Below are 21282 nucleotides of genomic sequence, written 5' to 3' on the forward strand. Positions count from 1 at the left end.
CTGTCTAGTTACATTTTTAGCCACTACACAAATATCTATATTATTGAACATGTTGTTTAGTCTCTCAGTCCTGTCCGACTCTTTGTGACCCCATGGACTTTATCCCCCCAGGTCCCTCTGTCCAAGGGATTTTCCAGGCAAGAATACTGGAGTGGATTGCCATTTTCTTCTCCAGGAATGAATTTGCATCTCTTGCATCGGCTGGCAGATTCTTTACCACCAGAGCCACCAGGGAAGCCCATATACTCTTTAATTACTGTACTGCTTTTTCCATTAATAGTTTTGTTTTCCCTGGGGGAAAAAGGGAGATTAACAGACCATAATTGTTATCTATTGTTCTAAAGTCTGTGATACTTCTAAAAAGACAGGCTATATACATTTGTGCTAAAAGAGAAAAACAAATACCAGGGAATACTTTAAGCCTTATTATTGAAAAAGCCTGATGAGTGCACACACATACATGTGTGTCCAGGATGACTGCAGTTTATTTTGCAATCATTTTTTGTACTAGCATCTACTTTGAGTCTATTTCCCCCTTGAGTTTGTAAGCTTCATGACTCCAGGAGACAGGGGACCAGGGTCCGTCTGTGTTCAGAAGCAGAGTCTTATGCCCCAAATATCAACTAACACAGCACAGATGTCTAGTAACCATTTTTTAAATGAATGACTGCCTGAATGCATCTTCCTAACCTGCAGTTTCTACTATCATCCTTTTTCCTCTTGTTTGTTTGGAAAATATTGTGTTGAATGTTCTTAGACTGTCAGCTTCTGACAGAGTCACTCTGGTCTTCCTTTATCTTGGCTTGGTTTCTAGGCTCCCTGTTCACTTGTTAACCTACTTTTCTTTTGAGTCCACATGATACGTAAAACCTAAGGACTTTTAATGCGATAGAACACAGACACAGGGATTTCTTTTGTTGTTACTTCATGTGAGGTGCTATGGGTAGAGGCAAAACGTTACATGATGATATGATAAAACGTCATATATACTACAGTTTCCCTTCTTTGGAGCTAAAGCAAAGAACCCGGGTCTCCTGTATTGCAGGCAGATTCTTTATCATCTGAGCCAGTAGGGAAGCCCAAAGTATAGGATCTCTTTTTTTTTAATTCTATGATACCAAACCAAGATTTTATACAGAAAACACGTTTTCTTGTACTATTTTATACACTCTTCATGTCAGATCCATAGTAGATTATATCTTTCACTCAGTACATTAAAATGAATAAAAGCAACCTAGAATGATACACTCAGTCTCTAAAATTAGAATAAGAGCTGATGAGACGACCAATAAGCCATTGTGTAGGAGCATTTTTAGTAGGAGTTGGAAAAACAAAGGCAATTTTGTGGAGATAAAATTCTACTAAGAATATCTTTTTATACCTGACAATACGTTTATATAAATTAGAAATTTACTCTTCTAGTTTATAAGATTTTTAAAAGCAAAGGTGTTGATGTGACAACTTTTACCCATAATAATTCTAGTAAAATTTTTATTTTGGAATGCTTTTAAATTCACATATTAATATCAGTGATATCATTATATCACCTTTATAAAGATTTTTCTTCACGAAATGATGCATGTGAAATATAAATGACAATGGAAATACAGTGACCAGGTAGGTCAAGCATTGGAAGGCATTTGATTGAATAACCAAATTTCTGAAATGTAAATAAAATTCACATTAAAATAAAATGTTAAAAAAATTAAATTTGCCATTCTCTCTAGCTATATAGGCCACATAGGATCACTAGAATATATTATTTCAAGATAATTTTGCTAATATTTATGCATAAGAAAGAGTCAGGCTACAAACCGGTTTTATTAGAATTGTGTTTTTGATCATATGTGTATTTTTCACACTAAGATGCTCTTGTTTGATGAGAGAGATGCAGGGTTTAGGGGGAGCAGAATCTCCCATAAAATAGAATGCTGTTGGTTTTGTTGTGCCTGATGAAGAAGAGGAATAGGTGGTCTGCATTGAATTTTATGGAGGGGAGTTTAATTCTTACACTCACTTCACTCCCAGTACCAGCTGCAGCCTCTGCACCTTGTTCATTTACTTCCACAAAAGACTTATGGAAAACATTGGACAGAAATAGGTTTTTCTCTAAGGACATTCCTGAGAAATCAGCTTTGCTCTGGTTAAAGGCATCGCTCATCCCCGTACTTCTCAAAGTTGACTTGATATCATAAGTCTCTTCCAGCTTGAACTTGGGAAGATTTAACTGCAGGTTGCCCAACTCCATCATGTTTGTGCTAGTCTACTCACTCAGCTTCTGGTAGGTGATCACTGTTTCCAGCTGCAATTTGGAGCCGATGAAGAAAAAGTCAGTAATTTCCAGTTAAGAAATAGAGGTTGAGTGAGACCTCTAGATATTACATAGATGAATTATAATCACTCCTATTACCAAAGGTAATAAAACACATACATTTGGAAGTTTTTTGTTTATAATGAGATCCTTCACACTGTTGACATATCATTTTGCAGATTAATAGTTCTCAGCATATAGGCTTAGTAGATTAGACCTTGAAATGAAAATGCTTCTGTAATAATTTGCAAGACAACAACTACATACACAAATATATTAATATACATATACATTTAGATGTCATCGATACAAAAGCATATACTCTAGGACATGTTGTATGCCAGGGAACAAAAAAAAATTATTTTTATTAGTTTTATTAACTAGTTTAAAACTAGTTTATTAATTAATAAACTAATTTAATAGCTAATTTATTAAATTAGTTTTATTAACACAGTACACAATCCTTCAAAAACAAAATCTGAAATAAAATAAAATGTCTAAAATCACACCAGTATGAAACTAGTAGCTATAAATCACAGAAAAAAAGAAAGGAAAATCCTTCTATCTTAAGAGTAATAACTTTTTAAATAGTGATTTTGAAGCTGCTTTTTCTCTTGGTATTTAAAATTTTGAAACAATAAATATATATGTATATACACATATGTGTACATAGATAGGCTACAAAGCAATGTTTGATTTTTCAAATAACATGTTTGTTTAAAGCACATGCTTTTGCTACTTTGAAGTTTTCTTGATCCAAATATTGCTATCAAAGACACATATGTAAATGATGTGCATTAAGTGACAATGTTTTCAGGTCAGGAACTTGCATTTTCTAAAAAAAGGCTTACCTTATAATGATGTAACTCTAATAGTTTAATATTCACACTTGGTCTTATTTTTACCATCCTCTCCAGTTTCACAAATTTTATGACACTATCTAGAAATCTTTCTAAACACTAGTAGGGCAGTGGAAGCAGAAATATAAACAATCTGGCACACATGAGAATTATCACAGGGCCAAAGACACACAGACCACTTATTGCATGTGAATTGCTCAGAATGTGGTCTGACCAAAATCAGGCTTAAGAGATATTTAACTGATGAATAACTTGAATAATAACTTGAAGATGCACTGATAGAGACTATATCTTCTGAAGAATGTTTACTTGATAAAAAAAAAAAGTGTTCTTTAAACAATATTTTAGACTCTGTTTAATGTTTTTAAATGTATGTCTAAAGCTCACTTAAACATAAAGTTAATGAACTAGGTTCTACCAGAAGGAGGAAAAAGACCTATACTACCTGAAAGATTGTTATGATCAATCTACACAGCTTTGTTACTCATGATAAATATCTCTAACTGTTGTTTGTGTAACTACCTGATGCTCAAGGTTTCTGTAGACTACTTAACCTTCCTGACGAATAGTAACATCAACCTTACAAAATTTTGTAAAGCTTAAATGATAATGTGAAAATACAGTACCTAGGGCTGAAGGTATGTTGTTTGCCTTCCTGTACAGCAATTAAAGAACTGGGAGATTGTGTCTTTATGTTTTTCCCAGGAGGAATAAACACTAGAACCATCTTCATGTTAGACTGGTGTCTTTTTTAAAAAGTTATTTTTCCATGTAAATAAATGTTCCCAGGTGGTGCTAGTGGTAAAGAACCTGCCTGCGAATGCAGGAGACATAAAAGACACAGGTTTGATCCCTGGGTCGGGAAGGTCCTCTGGAGAAGGAAATGGCTACCCATCCCAGTATTCTTGCTTGGAGAATCCCATGGGCAGAGGAGCTTGATGGGTCCATGACACAGAGTCAAACATGACTAAAGCGACTTTGCGTTTGCAAAATAGACACTGACTCACAGAGAAAAAACAAATGTTACCAAAGGGGAGAGGACAAGAGAGAGATATGAACAGACTGATCCCTTTACCTGATCCAGTCCTCCAATGTTTTCTGGCAGTAGTATGAGCAGACTGAGGTCACGGCTCTCATAGTAGAGTTGAAGGCCTATGGCTTGTGGGTTTTCTATGTAAAATACTCAAAGTTTTTCTTTCATGGACATCATTTGCACTGGTTTGCTTGTAATCTGTAGAATGTATGCAGCAAAATCACTGGGGAGGTCTCTCACCAAATTCTTAATTCTTTAGCAACATTGAGTCAAAGATGGTGATCCTCTGCCAAATGCTGAATAAAATTATCCAAACCTTGCTTTCTGGAAATATGTGTTCTACTGGATAACATCATCAATAAATGATGTGGGAGTTTCTTTCTCTGGCAGTATTATGCCATCCTCTGTGAATCACAGCAAGCTGGATTCTACCAAACACTTAAGAGTATGTAATTTTATGCAAACTATGCAAATGCCAATGATTCAGAAACTAAGTTGCATTTCAGATTCAAACATTTGAGACAGTCTTTTAATATCATAAAACTGAAATTCACTTAAGAGAATGAAAACACAAGCAATAAGCTAGGAGCTAAGAATTGCAAAACACATGTTTGATAAAGTACCGTTATCCGAAATTTGTGAAGAATTCTTAAAACTCAACAGTGGTAAAGCAATGAACCCTACTTAAAAAATAGGCAAAAGATCTGAACTGATACCTCACCAAAGGAAGACCTACAGCGTAAGAAAAGATGTTCAATCCTATGTGCTGAGGGAATTGCAAATTAAAAGAGAAGATACCACTCCACAGCTAATAGAATGGCTAAAAATTCAAAACCCAGATGACACAAACCTCTAGTGAAGGTGGAACTGACATTCTCTGCCAGTGAGAATGTAAAGTGGAAGTCGCACCAGATGGCAGTGCAGTGATTTCTTACAAGGCTAAACACGACCTTACCACGTGATCCAGCAACTGTGCTCTTGGGTGGTCACCAAAATGAGTTAACATGTTCACACAAAATTTTGCACACAAATGCTTATAGCAGCTTTAGTGTAACTACCGAAAGCTGGAAAGAACCAAAATGCCCTTCAGAAAGGTGAATGGATAAACAAACTCTTACATCCATACAATGGGAGATTATTCAGCAATAAAGTGAAATGACCTATCAAGCCACAAAAAGGCATGGAGGAAGTTTAAGTACATATTGCTTAGTGGAAGAAGGTGGTCCAAGAAAACTACATACTATGAGATTCCAATTAGATGGCATTCTGAAAAAGGCAAAACTATAGAGACAGTACAAAGATCAGCAGTTGCCAGAGACTTAGAGGGAGGGATGAATGTGTTGAGTACAGGGCATTTTTAGGACAATGAAATTATTTTGTTTGATACTGTAATGGTGGATACATGGCATTATGAAATGTTAGTAAAGCCAATGGTAAACGAAAGTAAAACCCTGCAGTTCAGACATTGTAGACTTGTTATTTATCCACTCTATGTGGAGCTAAACGTCAATCACAAAGTCCTACCTTTCTGCTAAGGTAGTGGCCATGTGACCAGGGCTGTTCGTTCATGATGCTTGTGATGAAATGATTGTCTCAAGGATAAGCGTATGAGTGGGACCAACCAGAGTCTTCTTTGGGAGCATTCTGTTAGAGCTAGCAGCCAAGACTCTCTGTATTAATAGCAGAGTTGTGAAGCTAGAATACAGGGCAGTCATATTCCCTTGTTATATGGATAAATTCCATCTTTAATATTAGAGAATGAGAGCAATAATAATGGGTCAAGGGTAGAGGCAGAGAGAACAGATTATGTTTGAGACTCTAGAGGTCCCACTCCTGGTTCCTCTTGGTTGCTTTGATGTTGTTTAGTCTCTTATTCATGTCCAACTCTTTTGCGAAACCATGGACTGTAGCCCGCCAGTGTCTTCTGTCCATGGGATTTTCCAGGCAAGAATACTGAAGTGGGTTGCCATTTTCTTCTCCAGGGGATCTTCTCGACCAGGGTATCGAACCCACACCTCCCACATTGGCAGGTGGGTTCTTTACCACTGTGCCATCAAGGAAGCTCTTGAGCTAACACTAAAATAATTCTCATGTCACTGGAGCTAGTTTGGAATGCTTTCCTATCACCTGCAGCTGAAAATTCCTAGTGATTTTATTAAGCCAAGTAACTATCCAGCTTATTTCTAGTTAGCCTGTTGGATTATAAATTCAGTCCCTTCTCTATCCTTACACCACTGATTATCTGAAAACTGCCTATTGCACACAACCATATGGTTAGAATAATATGTCCTCAGCAGCACTGTTTAAGTGAGATCATCCACCCAGGACTAAAATGTTTGCACAAACTTTGGCCAGTCAGTTCCTTACCTAGGAATTTGGAATGCGACCTATCAAACTGATCTCTAGAATGGAGGTTAGACTTCAGATTGAGAGAAAAAGGATGGGAGAAACAGAGTTGAAAAGATAGAGAATCACTTCAGTTCAGTTCAGCCGCTCAGTTGTGTCCAACTCTTTGCGACCCCATGGACCGCAGCACGCCAGGCCTCCCTGTCCATCACTAACTCCCAGAGTTTACTCAAACCCATGTCCACTGAGTCGGTGATGCCATCCAACCATCTCATCCTCTGTTGTCCCCTTCTCCTCCTGCCCTCAATCTTTCCCAGCATCAGAGTCTTTTCAAATGAATCAGCTCTTCGCATCAGGTGGCCAAGGTATTGATAGAGAATGAATCCTGACAATATTTGAATCCTTGTTTCCACTCAAGTCCCAAGACCCAGCCCTTGGGTGTATCTGTGACCTTCCGTTAACCTCCCTTGTTACTGAAGTAAATTCCTACTATAAAAACAAGTGTTCTGTGTGCCAGCCCAGAGGGAAACCTTAAAGAAAGAGATGAGCTTTTACAATGTTTTCTATTTATTTTTCTTCTGGAAAAGTAAGAGTTTGGTATAAGATAGTGCAGTACTTCTGCCTGGAAAATCCCATGGACGGAGGAGCCTGGTAGGCTGCAGTCCATGGGGTCGCTAGGAGTCGGACACGACTGAGTGACTTCACTTTCACTTTTCACTTTTATGCATTGGAGGAGGAAATGGCAACCCACTCCAGTGTTCTTGCCTGGAGGATCCCAGGGACGGGGGAGCCTGGTGGGCTGCCGTCTATGGGGTCACACAGAGTCGGACACGACTGAAGCGACTTAGCAGCAGCAGCAGTGCTAGTTTAGTAGAACAAGAACAGAACTAGTAAGTGAAGAGCGTGGAATCTTGGTTCTGGCAGCCTTCTCACTGAAGCACAGCTCTAGTCACTTGGGGCTTCGCCACTGGCTCAGCGGTAGAGCATCCGCCTGCCACTGCAGGAGACCCAGGTTCGATCCTCGGATCGGGAAGATCCCCTGGAGGAGGAAATGGCTACCCACTCCAGTATTCTTGCTTGGAAAATCCCATAGAAAGGGGAGCCTGGAGGGCTACAGTCACAAAGTCTTTGTAGGGTCACAAATAGCGATTAACACATGCACACACACAAACACTGGACATTTAAAGGTTGTTTCCTCTATTGACTCGGGAAACTGTAATGCAACCAAAATAAATAAAATTGAAATGAATCTAGTCACTTAGCCACACTGCATTTTTAAGCTGGGAAATAAATGCAGTAAATGCCTCACCTACACTACTACCATAGTTGCAGCAAGGAGTGAGTGATAAAATATGTGCGTGGTTTATCTTCAGAGAATAAAATAATGAAAGGGTAATGTCCAGATTACTGGGGACATGGGATGAAACTGGGGCTTTTAGGCCAGTCGTCCCTGCCCGAGTAAAGAGCCAGTTTACAGGAACACATATTCAGATAGAATGAATTTAAAATAGAATTTCATTTACAATATTTTATAAAATGCATACTGGTTACTAACAGGCTCCTACCTTGTTTATTTTGAAAGACTTTTCTGTGGCATTTTGGAATAAGAATTGATGTTCCCAGACTCCTTTAAAGTAAAGGGCATTCACCAGAACCATTCTGGTTGTAGGATCCACAGCATCATCAGGTAGGAGATTCAGGATTTTTCCTACAGGAGCAAAGGGACAGATTCCAAATGATACAGTTACATCGTGGTGAAATGCCACACTTATAAAACTGATGATTATGAAATACTATTAAATGGAACATACTCACAAGAATCCAAACTAGGAAGTCAGTATTGATAGAATACTTTTAATATCAACAGATCTATTTAGATTTCTTCTTCTAAATTTTTTTTTTTTTTGTAGACCATTTTTAAAGTTCTTACTGAATTTGTTACAATACCGCTTCTGTCTTATGTTTTGTTTTTTTGGCCACAAGTCATGTGAGATCTTAGCTCCCCAACCAGGGATCAAACCCATACCTCATGTTTTGGAAGGCAAGATCCCAGCCCCACTAGACTGCCAGGGGCATCCCCTGTTTAAATTTCATCTGTTGTTTCAATGCTGCTAGGTCGCTTCAGTCGTGTCTGACTCTGTGGGACCCCATAGATGGCCTCCTACCAGGCTCCCCTGTCCCTGGGATTCTCCAGGCAAGAACACTGGAGTGGGTTGCCATTTCCTTTTCCAATGCATGAAAGTGAAAAATGAAAGAGAAGTCGCTCAGTTGTGTCCGACTCTTAGCAACCTCATAGACTGCAGCCTACCAGGCTCCTCCATCCATGGGATTTTCCAGGCAAGAGTACTGGAGTGGGGTGCCATTGCCTTCTCCAATGAAAGGCAATAGTGTCCTTTTTTTCTAGACCAGAAATCAATCCAAGGACTCCGGTTGCATTTAGCTTTCATTTCCTCTTAGTCTTCTTTAATCTGAGGCAGTTCCTCATTCATTCTTTGTCTTTCATGACCTTGATACTTTTGAAAAACAAAATTGTAGAATGCGTAATTCTTGGTTCAGATTTGTCTGATGCTTCCTCAAGATAATACTTAGGTTATGCATTTGGGAGAGAATATTACTCTTGTGGGCTGAATTTTGTCCTCCCCAAAAGATACATTCATTCTTAACCCCCAGTCCCTGTAAATGTGGTCTTATTTCAAAATAGGGTCTTTGCAGGTAGAATCAAGTTAAAATGAAGTCATACTGGATTAGATTGGGGCTATAATTCAATGACTGCTGTTCTTATAAAAGAAGGGAAATTCAGAACAGACACATGGACTGTTAAAACACAGAGACAAAGGAGAGCAAAAGAAGAAAGCCATGTATCAACAGAGGTAAAGATCAGAGAGATGCTTCTATAAGCCAAGGTTTGCCAGCAACCATGAGCAACTAGAAGAGAGGCATGGAATGGCTTCTTTCCTAAAACTTTCCAAAGGAGTAGAAGCCTGGCGAGCCACAGTTCATGGGGTTGTGAAGAGTCAGACACAACTTAGCGACTGAACAACAACAGAGCCATGTTAACACCTTAATTTCAGAAGTGCAGCCTCCAGAATTGTGTTGTTGCATTGTTTCACACTAAGTCATCTCTGACTCTTTGCAACCCCATGGACTGTAGCCTGCCAGGCTCCTGTGTCCACGCAATTTCCCAGGCAAGAATACCGGAGTGGGTTGTCATTCCTTCTTCAGGGGATCGTCCCAACCCAAGGATGAAACCTGCATCTCCTGCATCCCCTGCATTGGTAGGCAGATTCTTTACCACTGAGCCACTAGGAAAGCACCAGAACTATCAGAGGCTATATTTCCATTGGTTTAAACCACACAGTTTGTGGTCATCTGCTATGGCAGCCCTCGGATTTATGGCACATTTCTGTCATCATAGGGAGATCTGGACAGCTCTGTGATCTGGTGAAATGGATTCTGTCATGCTCCTTGAGCGCATCAGCCTATATGGGGAAGATGGCAAGACACTTACACAAACCAATCTTATGAGCATGACAGTTTCTCTCTATTCAGCTCTGAAAGACTTTGCTGGGGTGAAAGATAGCACATGGGTCATTCCCTGCCTTCCTGTCTGTAAGGTCACCTCCTGTCTTCCAGAGAACCACGAAGGCAGAGGGCAGGAATTTGAGAGCTGAGATTTAGTTCAGCTCTGGCACTATAATTGCTTCCATTTCTAGTGGAAAGAACCTGCTTGTCAATGCAGGTAGAAATAAGAGACATGGATTCGATCTCTGTATCAGGAAGATTCCCCTGGAGGAGGGCATGGCAACCCACTCCAGTATTCTTGCCTGGAGGAGCCCATGGACCAAGGAGCCTGGTGAGCTGTAGTCAATAGGGTCGCAAAGAATTGGACATGACTGAAGTGACTTAGCACAGCTACTATGCTGAGTCTGTGTTGTGTATTTCAATGTGCTTTTGCCTGTACAATCACGTTTGTTTCTCATATGAACTGGAACAATGCAAATAGTTTCTTTCTGTAAATACAGGCTAATCTATAATTCTCAAACCAGGCTCACATTTGGATAAATCCAAATCAGGCATAAGTTAGGGAAAACAGTCACTCCTGCCTCAGCATGGCTCATGAGTCACTAGTTCAATGAAAAAAAGAACTGAGAATTTAGGGCTGCCAGCTTCCTCAATTCACTTCAATAAACATTAATGTTTGGAGCAACTACCATAAGCGAGGCTGTTATGTGTTAGTGATTCAAAGCAGAAACTCGAAAAAGGTAGTAATATTGCACTTGAGTCTTTGAATCTAGTGTGAGAGGTAGGGACTTCAATGAACAACTGAACAATTGTTAATTTTAGGAGCAACATGGTGTCAAGATAAAGGTTCCCAAAGGGGTTTTGAGAGCAAGTAGGAAGGCTCTTATCCCTGAGGGAGGCCCTGAGTTGTTATCCAGTGGCCATGAAGGGGCTAGGAGTGGCAGAAGATGGGACAGTTTCAGACTGTGGGGACACAGGAGCAGGTGTGTGGGGTCGTGAGGTAGCACAGGAATCTTTCAGGATTCTGTGCCACTTAGAATTCCTGAGCATTAATTTTGAGTCAGAGAATGACAAGAGTTGAAGTAGAGAGACAGGAAAGATCTCTGAGGTAACGCTGAGCTTCTATGTCAGTTTAGGAAGTTAGGATTCATCTTTTGTTACAAGTCCAAGCAATTGACTATCTTGGTTTGTCCGGGACTGAGACTTTCAGATACTAAAGTCAGGAAATCCCCAGGCAAGCTAAGGCAAAATTGTCACCAGAGCATAAAGTGTATCATGTTCCCAAGCTTGGGATATTAGTGGAATTGATGTGTGAGCAGCAGCAGTGCAGTGCTGGAGCAGCGACCAGCCAAGAGGAGATACCACACATCCAAGCCTTGTCTAACTCAATGAAACTATTAGCCATTCTGTGTAGGGCCACCCAAAACAGACGGGTCATGATGGATAATTCTGACAAAATGCGGTCCACTGGAGAAGGGAATGGCAAATCACTTCAGTATTCTTGCCTTGAGAACCCCTTGAACAGTATAAAAAGGCAAAACAATATCACATTGAAAGATGAATTCCCCATGTTGGTAGGTGCCCAATATGCTACTGGAGATCAGGGGAGAAGTAACTCCAGAAAGAATGAAGAAATGGAGCCAAAGCAAAAACAACACCCAGTTGTGGATGTGACTGGTGATGGAAGCAAGGTCCGATGTTGTAAAGAGCAATACTGCATAGGAACCTGGAATGTTAGGTCCATGAATCAGGGCAAATTGGAAGTGGTCAGACAGGGGTTTGACCTGAGTACAAGAGTGAACGTTGACATTTTAGGAATCAGGGAGCTAAAATGGACTGGAATGGATGAATTTAACTCAGATGACCATCATATCTACGACTGTGGGCAAGAATCCTTTAGAAGAAATGGAGTAGCCATCATAGTCAACAAAAGAGTCTGAGATGCAGTACTTGGATGCAATCTCAGAAATGACAGAATGATCTCTCTTTGTTTCCAAGGCAAACCATTCAATATCACAGTAATCCAAGTCTATGCCCCGACCAGTAATGCTGAAGAAGCTGAAGTTGAATAGGTCTATGAAGACCTACAAGACCTTCTAGAACTAACACCCCTAAAAGATATCTTTTTCATTATAGGGGACTGAAATGGAAAAGTAGGAAGTTAAGAAACACCTGGAGTAACAGGCAAATTTGGCCTTGGAATACAGAATGAAGAAGGACAAAGGCTAATAGAGTTTTGCCAAGAGAACGCACTGGTCATAGCAAACACCCTCTTCCAACAACACAAGAGAAGATGTTACACATGGACGTAACCAGATGGTCAATACTGAAATCAGATTGATTATATTCCTTGCAGCCAAAGATGGAGAAGCTCTATACAGTCAGCAAAAACAAGACCGGGAGCTGACTGTGGCTCAGATCATGAACTCCTTATTGCCAAATTCAGACTTAAACTGAAGAAAGTAGGGAAAACCACTAGACCATTCAGGTATGACCTAAATCAAACCCCTTATGATTATACAGTGGAAGTGACAAATAGATTTAAGGGACTAGATCTGATAGAGTACCTGATGAACTATGAATGGAGGTTCGTGACATTGTACAGGAGACAGGGATCAAGACCATCCCCATGGAAAAGAAATGCAAAAAAGCAAAATGGCTGTCTGTGGAGGCCTTACAAATAGCTGTGAGAAGAAGAGAAGCGAAAAGCAAAGGAGAAAAGGGAAGATATAAACATCTGAATGCAGAATTCCAAAGAATAGCAAGGAGAGACGAGAAAGCCTTCCTCAGTGATCAATGCAAAGAAGCAGAGGAAAACAACAGAATGGGAAAGACTAGAGATCTCTTCAAGAAAATTAGAGATACCAAGGGAACATTTCATGCAAAGATGGGCTCGATAAAGGACAGAAATGGTATGGACCTAAAAGAAGCAGAAGATATTAAGAGGTGGCAAGAATATACAGAGGAACTATACGAAAAAGATCTTCATGACCCAGATAACCACAATGGTGTGATCAGTGACCTAGAGCCAGACATTCTGGAATGTGAAGTCGAGTGGGCCTTAGAAAGCATCACTATGAACAAAGCTAGTGGAGGTGATGGAATTCCAATTGAGCTATTTCAAATCCTGAAAGATGATGCTGTGAAAGTGCTGCATTCAATATGCCAGCAAATATGAAAAACTCAGCAGTGGCCACAGGACTGGAAAAGGTAAGTTTTCATTCCAATCCCAAAGAAAGGCAATGCCAAAGAATGCTCAAACTACAGCACAATTGCACTCATCTCACACGCTAGTAAAGTAATGCTCAAAATTCTCCAAGCCAGGCTTCAGCAATACATGAGCCATGAACTTACACATGTTCAAGCTGGCTTTAGAACCAGAGGAGGCAGAGGAACCAGAGATCAAATTGCCAACATCCACTGGATCATCAAAAAAGCAAGAGAGTTCCAGAAAAACATCTACTTCTGCTTTATGGACTATGCCAAAGCCTTTGACTGTGTGAATCACAATAAACTGTGGACAATTCTGAAAGAGATGGGAATACCAGACCACCTGACCTGCCTCCTGAGAAACCTATATTCAGGTCAGGAAGCAACAGTTATAACTGGACAGGGAACAACAGACTGGCTCCAAATAGGAAAAGGAGTACATCAAGGCTGTATATTGTCACCCTGCTTATTTAACTTGTATGCAGAGTACATCATGAGAAATGCTGGACTGGAAGAAGCACAAGCTGGAATCAAGATTGACGGAAGAAATATCAATAACCTCAGATATGCAGATGACACCACCCTTATGGCAGAAAGTGAAGAGGAACTAAAAAGCCTCTTGATGAAAGTGAAAGAGGAGAGTGAAAAAGTTGGCTTAAAGCTCAACATTCAGAAAACGAAGATCATGGCATCTGGTCCCATCACTTCATGGGAAATAGATGGAGAAACAGTGAAAACAGTGTCAGACTTTATTTTGGGGGGCTCCAAAATCACTGCAGATGGTGATTGTAGCCATGAAATTAAAAGACGCTTACTCCTTGGAACGAAAGTTATGACCAACCTAGATAGCATATTCAAAAGTAGAGATATTAATTTGCTAACAAAGGTCCACCTAGTCAAGGCTATGGTTTTTCCTGTGGTCATGTATGGATGTGAGAGTTGGACTATAAAGAATGCTGAGTGCCAAAGAATTGATGCTTTTGAACTGTGGTGCTGGAGAAGACTCTTGAGAGTCCCTTGGACTGCAAGGACATCCAAACAGTCCATCCTAAAGGAGACCAGTCCTGGGTGTTCATTGGAAGGACTGATACTGAGGCTGAAACTCCAATACTTTGGCCATCTCATGCCAAATGAGTTGACTCATTGTAAAAGACCCTGATGCTGGGAGGGATTGGGGACAGGAGGAGAAGGGGACGACAGAGGATGAGATGGCTGGATGGCAGCACTGACTCGATGGACATGAGTCTGAGTGAACTCCAGGAGTTTGTGATGGACAGGGATGCCTGGTGTGCTGCAATTCATGGGGTCGCAAAGAGTCGGACACGACTGAGCAACTGAACTGAACTTTACTGAGAGAATTCATTAATTTCAAACTGAAGCTGTTAATATTTAAGTAGCATTGAAATAAAACAAGAGTAAGCAACATCCAGCAATACATTTATAGAAATGGACCCAAATTGGAATTTATCTAAGATTAAATCTATCACATTCATAGTGAAACCTTTTCATAAATAGCCTATTATTAACTAGCTGTGAACTAGGATATTTCTGTGAACCAAAATTCTGTTATTACTCTTTTTAAGCCATGAAGTATCTTGTAAATTACAAGACTAAGGAGATATTCTCAGTCCAGACTGACAGAATATGTACCCTGCCTCTCTCATTCAAGATTATTATCTGTCTCATTTCTACATTTGTCATGGAGGCCACCCTCTTGGGTGGCAGTTCTGTCACTTGGCCTTTATATTGCTGTATGATATAGAGCTGAATTTATTTGCTTCTATTTTTATTTAAAACACACACATTTATGTTTACACATGCATAGATACATATATATATGGCTATTAGATTATATGTTTTGCTATATAAGGTCTTCTTTGGTGGTTCAGATGGTAAAGAATCCGCCTGCAATGCAGAAGACATGGGTTTGACCCCTGGGTTGGGAAGATCCCCTGGAGGAGGGCATGGCAACCCACTCCAGTATTCTTGTCTGGAGAATTCCATGGACAGAGGAGCCTGGCAGGCTGCAGTCCCTGGGGGTCACAAAAAGTCAGACACTAATGAGTGGCTTTTACTTTTGCTTTGATATATAAGGCTATGCCCACACACACGCTGTGATTTGAGAATGCTTACATCAAATTAATAACTGCTTATACAATAATACTGTTCTGCTATTTTAATTCTCTTCATGGATTCATTAGATTTGTCCAGACAAGCAGGGACTGAACAAAGTAACAACCAAACAAAGCATGAGGAACAGAATTCACCTGATTTTTCTATTTGTGTCGTTTAAAATCATTTATTATTTTATTTATTTATTGTTGGTTGCACTGGGGCTTTGCTGCTCTGCACGGGCATTCAGGCTTTCTGTAGTTGAGGTGACTGGGTGCTACTCTCTAAGTGGGGTTTCCCTTATTTTGGAGTCTAGACTCTCGACTCACAGGCTACAGTAGTTGCCCTGCAGCCTGTGGGATCTTCCCTGAGAAACTGTGTCCCCTACATGGAAAGGCAGATTCTTAACCACTGGACCACCAAAGAAGTCCTCTATTTGTGTTTTTAAGAAAATCCTTCTAAGATTAGAAAGATGATGACTAACGCTATCCAAATATGAGCCATGACTTTCTTGAAATATTTTAATAATCAAAATAATTTTTTTTAAACATTGAGCCAAACTTGATAACCTCATCCCTACAACCGATTTTGCCAGAGAACAGGCATTCTTAAATGGTTTTCCTAGAAACAGCTGTCAGTTGATTCAGTCTCTCAGACTTATTTTTTAAGGTCTGGAAAATTTGTGTGTCTTTTATTTTGGAAGACATGATTGTAAAATGTGGATTATTTGGGTTTCAGGAGAGGAATGAAAGTGAAAGCAAAAAAAAAAAAGAAAGAAACATTTCATTTTAAGACATAGAGGATAGTTGATCTTTCTTACTCACCTAGGCCATTTGGGCTGCAGTGGTTGGTCCCTTTGGTGCCTAAATACACCATGGCCAAGGAAGCTGAGATGCCCCAGGGAGAAAAGAAGATATTTTTACCCTCAGCAGATTCAGCTAGCTTTTTGCCAAACTCCAGAGCAAATTGGTTGACAGATTTTGCTATAGAGTCTATTGGGAAGATATAAGAAAAGTAAAGCAGTTAAAGATCGTGTTAATAATCCTTTCCATTTATTTTATTTTTGTACATGGATTTTTTGGCTTACACAATTATCTTTTTTATCACACTTCATTGAAATGACAAAAGAATGTATTATCCAATGTAAAATCTATATGGGGCTTCCCCAGTGGCTCAATGGTAAACAGTTGGCCTGCCAATGCAAGACACATGGGTTCAATCCTTGAAGCAGGAAGATCCCCCGGAGAAGGAAATGTCAACCTATTCCAGAATTCTTGCCGGGGAAATCCTGTGGACAGAGGAGTCTGGTGAGCTACAGTCCATGGGTCACAAAGAGTTGGATACAATTTAGCATCTAAACACCAACGACAATAATCTGTATATCTTTTATCCATACTCTCATAAGAACTGAATGAACATAATTCCAATATTATTTTAATATTAGAAAACTGGAGTCTAGAGAGTTTAAGAGAACTCCCTCAAATTCTACAGCTGATACTCCTGAGAGAACACCTGGATCCTGGTCAGTTAGTGGCTCCCTGTTGAAAATGCCAGAATATAAATGGTAATGGAATCAGCCAAGTGCTTCTTTTTAATACAACACATACCTGCTGACTTTACCAGTAAATGAGGAATAGTTATACACCTTTTTGACTTTGTACTTTTTCTCACTTATCTTTTACCCCCTGTTTTTATACTTTTTAACCTTGTTTATTTGTTCACACTTTGATGAGTGATATCCTGGTTCCTGGAGAGCCTTTATCCTCCTTTACAAGAAGGTGAAACCCAACTTTACTGCAGATATTTTCCTCTGGAAGCTTTTTCTGAACTTGACGGTTCACAGGAGCATGTCTGCCACCAAAGTCCCATAACGTAAATTTCACCACTTGCTTGGCACTCATCACACTGCTAGTTCTGTTTTTATATACTTATATCTTTTCAACTCTAAGATAAGTTCCCTGAGAGCAAAATTTTCTTAATCTTCTTTGTGCATCAACTAGCACCCAGCTCAGGACTTTGCACAAAATGGAAACTTACAAATACTTATTTTTTATTTAGAGTGTTTATAGTTTGGGTTCTAGTCACCATTTTTTAAAATCTATTTAAACCTGAAAATTTCCACAGTTTATAATGCTTATACAGAAGTAGAGAAGAAATGCTTATAGAGAAGTAGAGAAGTCAAGACTCTTGTATTTATTCTCACTCACCGAGTCTCCCTGAAACCAATCTTAATGAACAGAGGAATTCAAGCTTTCTCATATTTCTAAAATATTGTATTCAGCTTCTAAATTTCACTTTTAATCACTCTGATATTTTCTTTTAAGTTTTTTAAGACTGGATCGCTATCAAAGAAATAATGAGTTCAAACCATTATCATTTTATAGCCAAATAATTTCTCAAACTGATTAATTTAAAATAAGCCAGATTCCTAGGTCTAGAGATTCCCATTACGGCCACTATTGTGTAGAACTTGGTCTTGCACTGATATCATCTGGCCCTCTGAGAAACCTAGAATGAGAACTTGAGAAAAGTCAGGAGATCGTTCTAGTTAAATGGTTGAATCACAGAAGAAACATGTATAGACAAAGTCTTGATTTTATCATGACTTGAGTTAACAGTGAAAACTGGTGAAACCTCTCCTAGTCATAGGCTTACCCTTAACCAAACAGCTTCTCAGCCCTTAAATCATCTCTAGTTGATGATACAGAAGCATCATCATCACCTACTTATTGCAGAAGCTGGTGATAATTCTAGGCTAACACATTTTAATAAAAAGAGCAACAACTCTAGTTTTGTAATAACTCTATGCCCTCAAAAAATGTTTGAAATTTACAAAGTATCAAAATGAATATAAGCACTTTCTCCTGACAGATCCAGTGCCATCTTGGAGATAAGCTCCCTGTTTTCTTTATAGCTATGTCCATTTAAATGATGCTTTGTTTACTGCCTATAGATTAAGCTTTATCTTTTATTTTTAAGCTTTTTTTATTTGGCTATACTGGGTCTTATATGTGGCATGTAGGGTCTTTGGTTGAGGCATGTGGGATCTAGTTCCTTGAACAGGCATCAAATTCAAGTCCTCTGCTTTGGGAGCAGGGAGTCTTAGCCACTAGACCACCAGGAAAGTCCCCTAAGCTTTATCTTTTAAGAACTTATGAATTTTTTCATATGGAAAATACTTGGCTCCATGGCCAAAGCATAATCACCTTGAAGGAAAGAGGAGAAACTACTATTTTAGGGCTGAGGACTTATATCTTTCTACTTATGATTTATGATTATTCTAGAGTTTAGATACTTGTAACAAATCCCCGAAAATGATAATTCTTTCTGATGAAAGAGTTAATTTCTTGTGGAAAATTAATAGCCAGTTATCTTCAGCTTCATTAACTCTCTTGTTAATATCATCATTAGTATATCAGATGCAGCCCAGAACATACAAGAAGAACAATTCTTGCCTTTAAAAAAAGTACTGAAGTGCTAAGCCAGTAGTGAAAAGTGCTTTCTGAAAGATGCAAAATTTGGGGATGAAATTCTCATGAAATAATTTATCCATTCAAAGGATGGAGAGTGATCTTTTCAGGGGAAATTATAAGTAAAGACTAATGTCTAGGTCAGAAGTCAAATATTCCCTTTTCAAAATGATTGCTCTTCTGCAGTTTTCAAGAGGTATATAGATATATCAGTATGCATGCTCAGTTGCCCAGACTGACTCTTTCTGACCCCATGGATTGTAGTCCACCAGGCTCCTCTGTGCATGGAATTTTCCAGACAAGAATACTGCAGTGGGTTGCCATTTCCTACTCCATATATCAGTATCAGTTCAGTTCAGTTCAGTCACTGAGTCATGTCCAACTCTTTGTAACCCCATGGACTGCAGCACACCAGGCTTTCCTGTCCATCACCGGCTCCTGGAGCTTACTGAAACTCATGTCCATAGAGTTGGTGATGCCATTCAACCATCTCATCCTCTTGTCCCCTTCTCCTCTTGCCTTCAGTCTTTCCGATCATCAGGGTCTTTCCCAATGAGTCGATTCTTCGCATCATGTGGCCAAAGTATTGGAGTTTCAGCTTCAGCATCAGTCCTTCCAATGAACATTCAGCACTGATTTCCTTTACAGTCCAGGAAACTCTCTAGGCCAGGATACTGGAGTGGGTAGCCATTCCCTTCTCCAGGGGATCTTCCCAAACCAGGAATCAAACCTAGGTCTCCTGCATTGCAGACAGATTCTTTTACCAACTGAGCTATCAGGGAAGCCCTTATATCAGTATCAGTTCAGTTCAGTTCAGTCACTCAGTCGTGTCTGACTCTTTGCGACGCCATGAATCATAGAACACCAGGCCTCCCTGTCCATCACCAACTCCTGGAGTTCACTCAGACTCACGTCCATTGAGTCAGTGATGCCATCCAGCCATCTCATCCTCTATCGTCCCCTTCTCCTCCTGCCCCCAAACCCTCCCAGCATCAGAGTCTTTTCCAATGAGTCAACTCTTCACATAAGGTGGCCAAAGTACTGGAGTTTCAGCTTTAGCATCACTCCTTCCAAAGAAATCCCAGGGCTGGTCTCCTTCAGAACAGACTGGTTGGATCTCCTTGCAGTCCAAGGGACTCACAAGAGTCTTCTCCAACACCACAGTTCAAAAGCACCAATTCTTTGGCACTCAGGCTTTTTCACAGTCCAACTCTCACATCCATACATGACCACAGGAAAAACCATAGCCTGACTAGACGGACCTTTGTTGGCAAAGTAATGTCTCTGCTTTTGAATATGCTATCTAGGTTGGTCATAACTTTCCTTCCAAGGAGTAAGCATCTTTTAATTTCATGGCTGCAGTTACCCACAATCTGCAGTCATTTTGGAGCCCCGAAAAATAAAGTCTGACACTGTTTCCACTGTTTCCCCATCTATTTCCCATGAAGTGATGGGACCGGATGCCATGATCTTCGTTTTCTGAATGTTGAGCTTTAAGCCAACTTTTTCACTCTCCACTTTCACTTTTATCAAGAGGCTTTTTAGTTCCTCTTCCCTTTCTGCCATAAGGGTGGTGTCATCTGCATATCTGAGGTTATTGATATTTCTCCCGGCAATCTTGATTCCAGTTTGTATCTCTTCCAGTCCAGCGTTTCTCATGATGTACTCTGCATACAAGTTAAATAAGCAGGGTGACAATATACAGCCTTGAAGTACTCCTTTTCCTATTTGGAACCAGTCTGTTGTCCCATGTCCAGTTCTAACTGTTGTTTTCTGACCTGCATACAGATTTCTCAAGAGGCAGGTCAGGTGGTCTGGTATTCCCATCTCTTTCAGAATTGTCCACAGTTTATTGTGATCCACACAGTCAAAGGCTTTGGCATAGTCAATAAAGCAGAAGTAGATGTTTTTCTGGAACTCTCTTGCTTTTTCCATGATCCAGTGGATGTTGGCAATTTGATCTCTGGTTCCTCTGCCTTTTCTAAAACCAGCTTGAACATCAGGAAGTTCACGGTTCATTTATTGCTGAAGCGCGGCTTGGAGAATTTTGAGCATTACTTTACTAACATGCGAGATGAGTGCAATTGTGTGGTAGTTTGAGCATTCTTTGGCATTGCCTTTCTTTGGGATTGGAATGAAGACTTACCTTTTCCAGTCCTGTGGCCACCGCTGAGTTTTCCAAATTTGTTGGCATATTGAATGCAGCACTTTCACAGCATCATCTTTCAGGATCTGAAATACCTCAACTGGAATTCCATCACCTGCACTACCTTTGTTAGTAGTGATGCTTTCTAAGGCCCACTTGACTTGACATTCCAGGATATCTGGCTCTAGGTCAGTGATCACACCATCGTGATTATCTGGGTCATGAAGATCTTTTTTGTACAGTTCTTCTGTGTATTCTTGCCACCTCTTCTT

The 21282-nt window shown here is 39.9% G+C and overlaps 1 protein-coding gene across 1 annotated transcript; it reads right to left on the bottom strand.

Moving 5' to 3' along the window:
* Positions 1–1802: 1802 nt before the first annotated feature.
* Positions 1803–17181, bottom strand: SERPINB10 (serpin family B member 10). The gene is given in 4 exon segments (XM_086372252.1): positions 1803–2302; positions 4247–4402; positions 8116–8258; positions 16219–17181. Coding segments are annotated over 4 exon segments (756 nt in total). The 5' UTR covers positions 16271–17181; the 3' UTR covers positions 1803–1897.
* Positions 17182–21282: the final 4101 nt, after the last annotated feature.

This window comes from Bos grunniens, chromosome 24 (assembly GCF_055505025.1).
Source record: "Bos grunniens cultivar Pamir isolate PY7600 chromosome 24, Bosgru_T2T1.0, whole genome shotgun sequence".
Classification (NCBI taxonomy): Eukaryota; Metazoa; Chordata; class Mammalia; order Artiodactyla; family Bovidae; genus Bos; species Bos grunniens.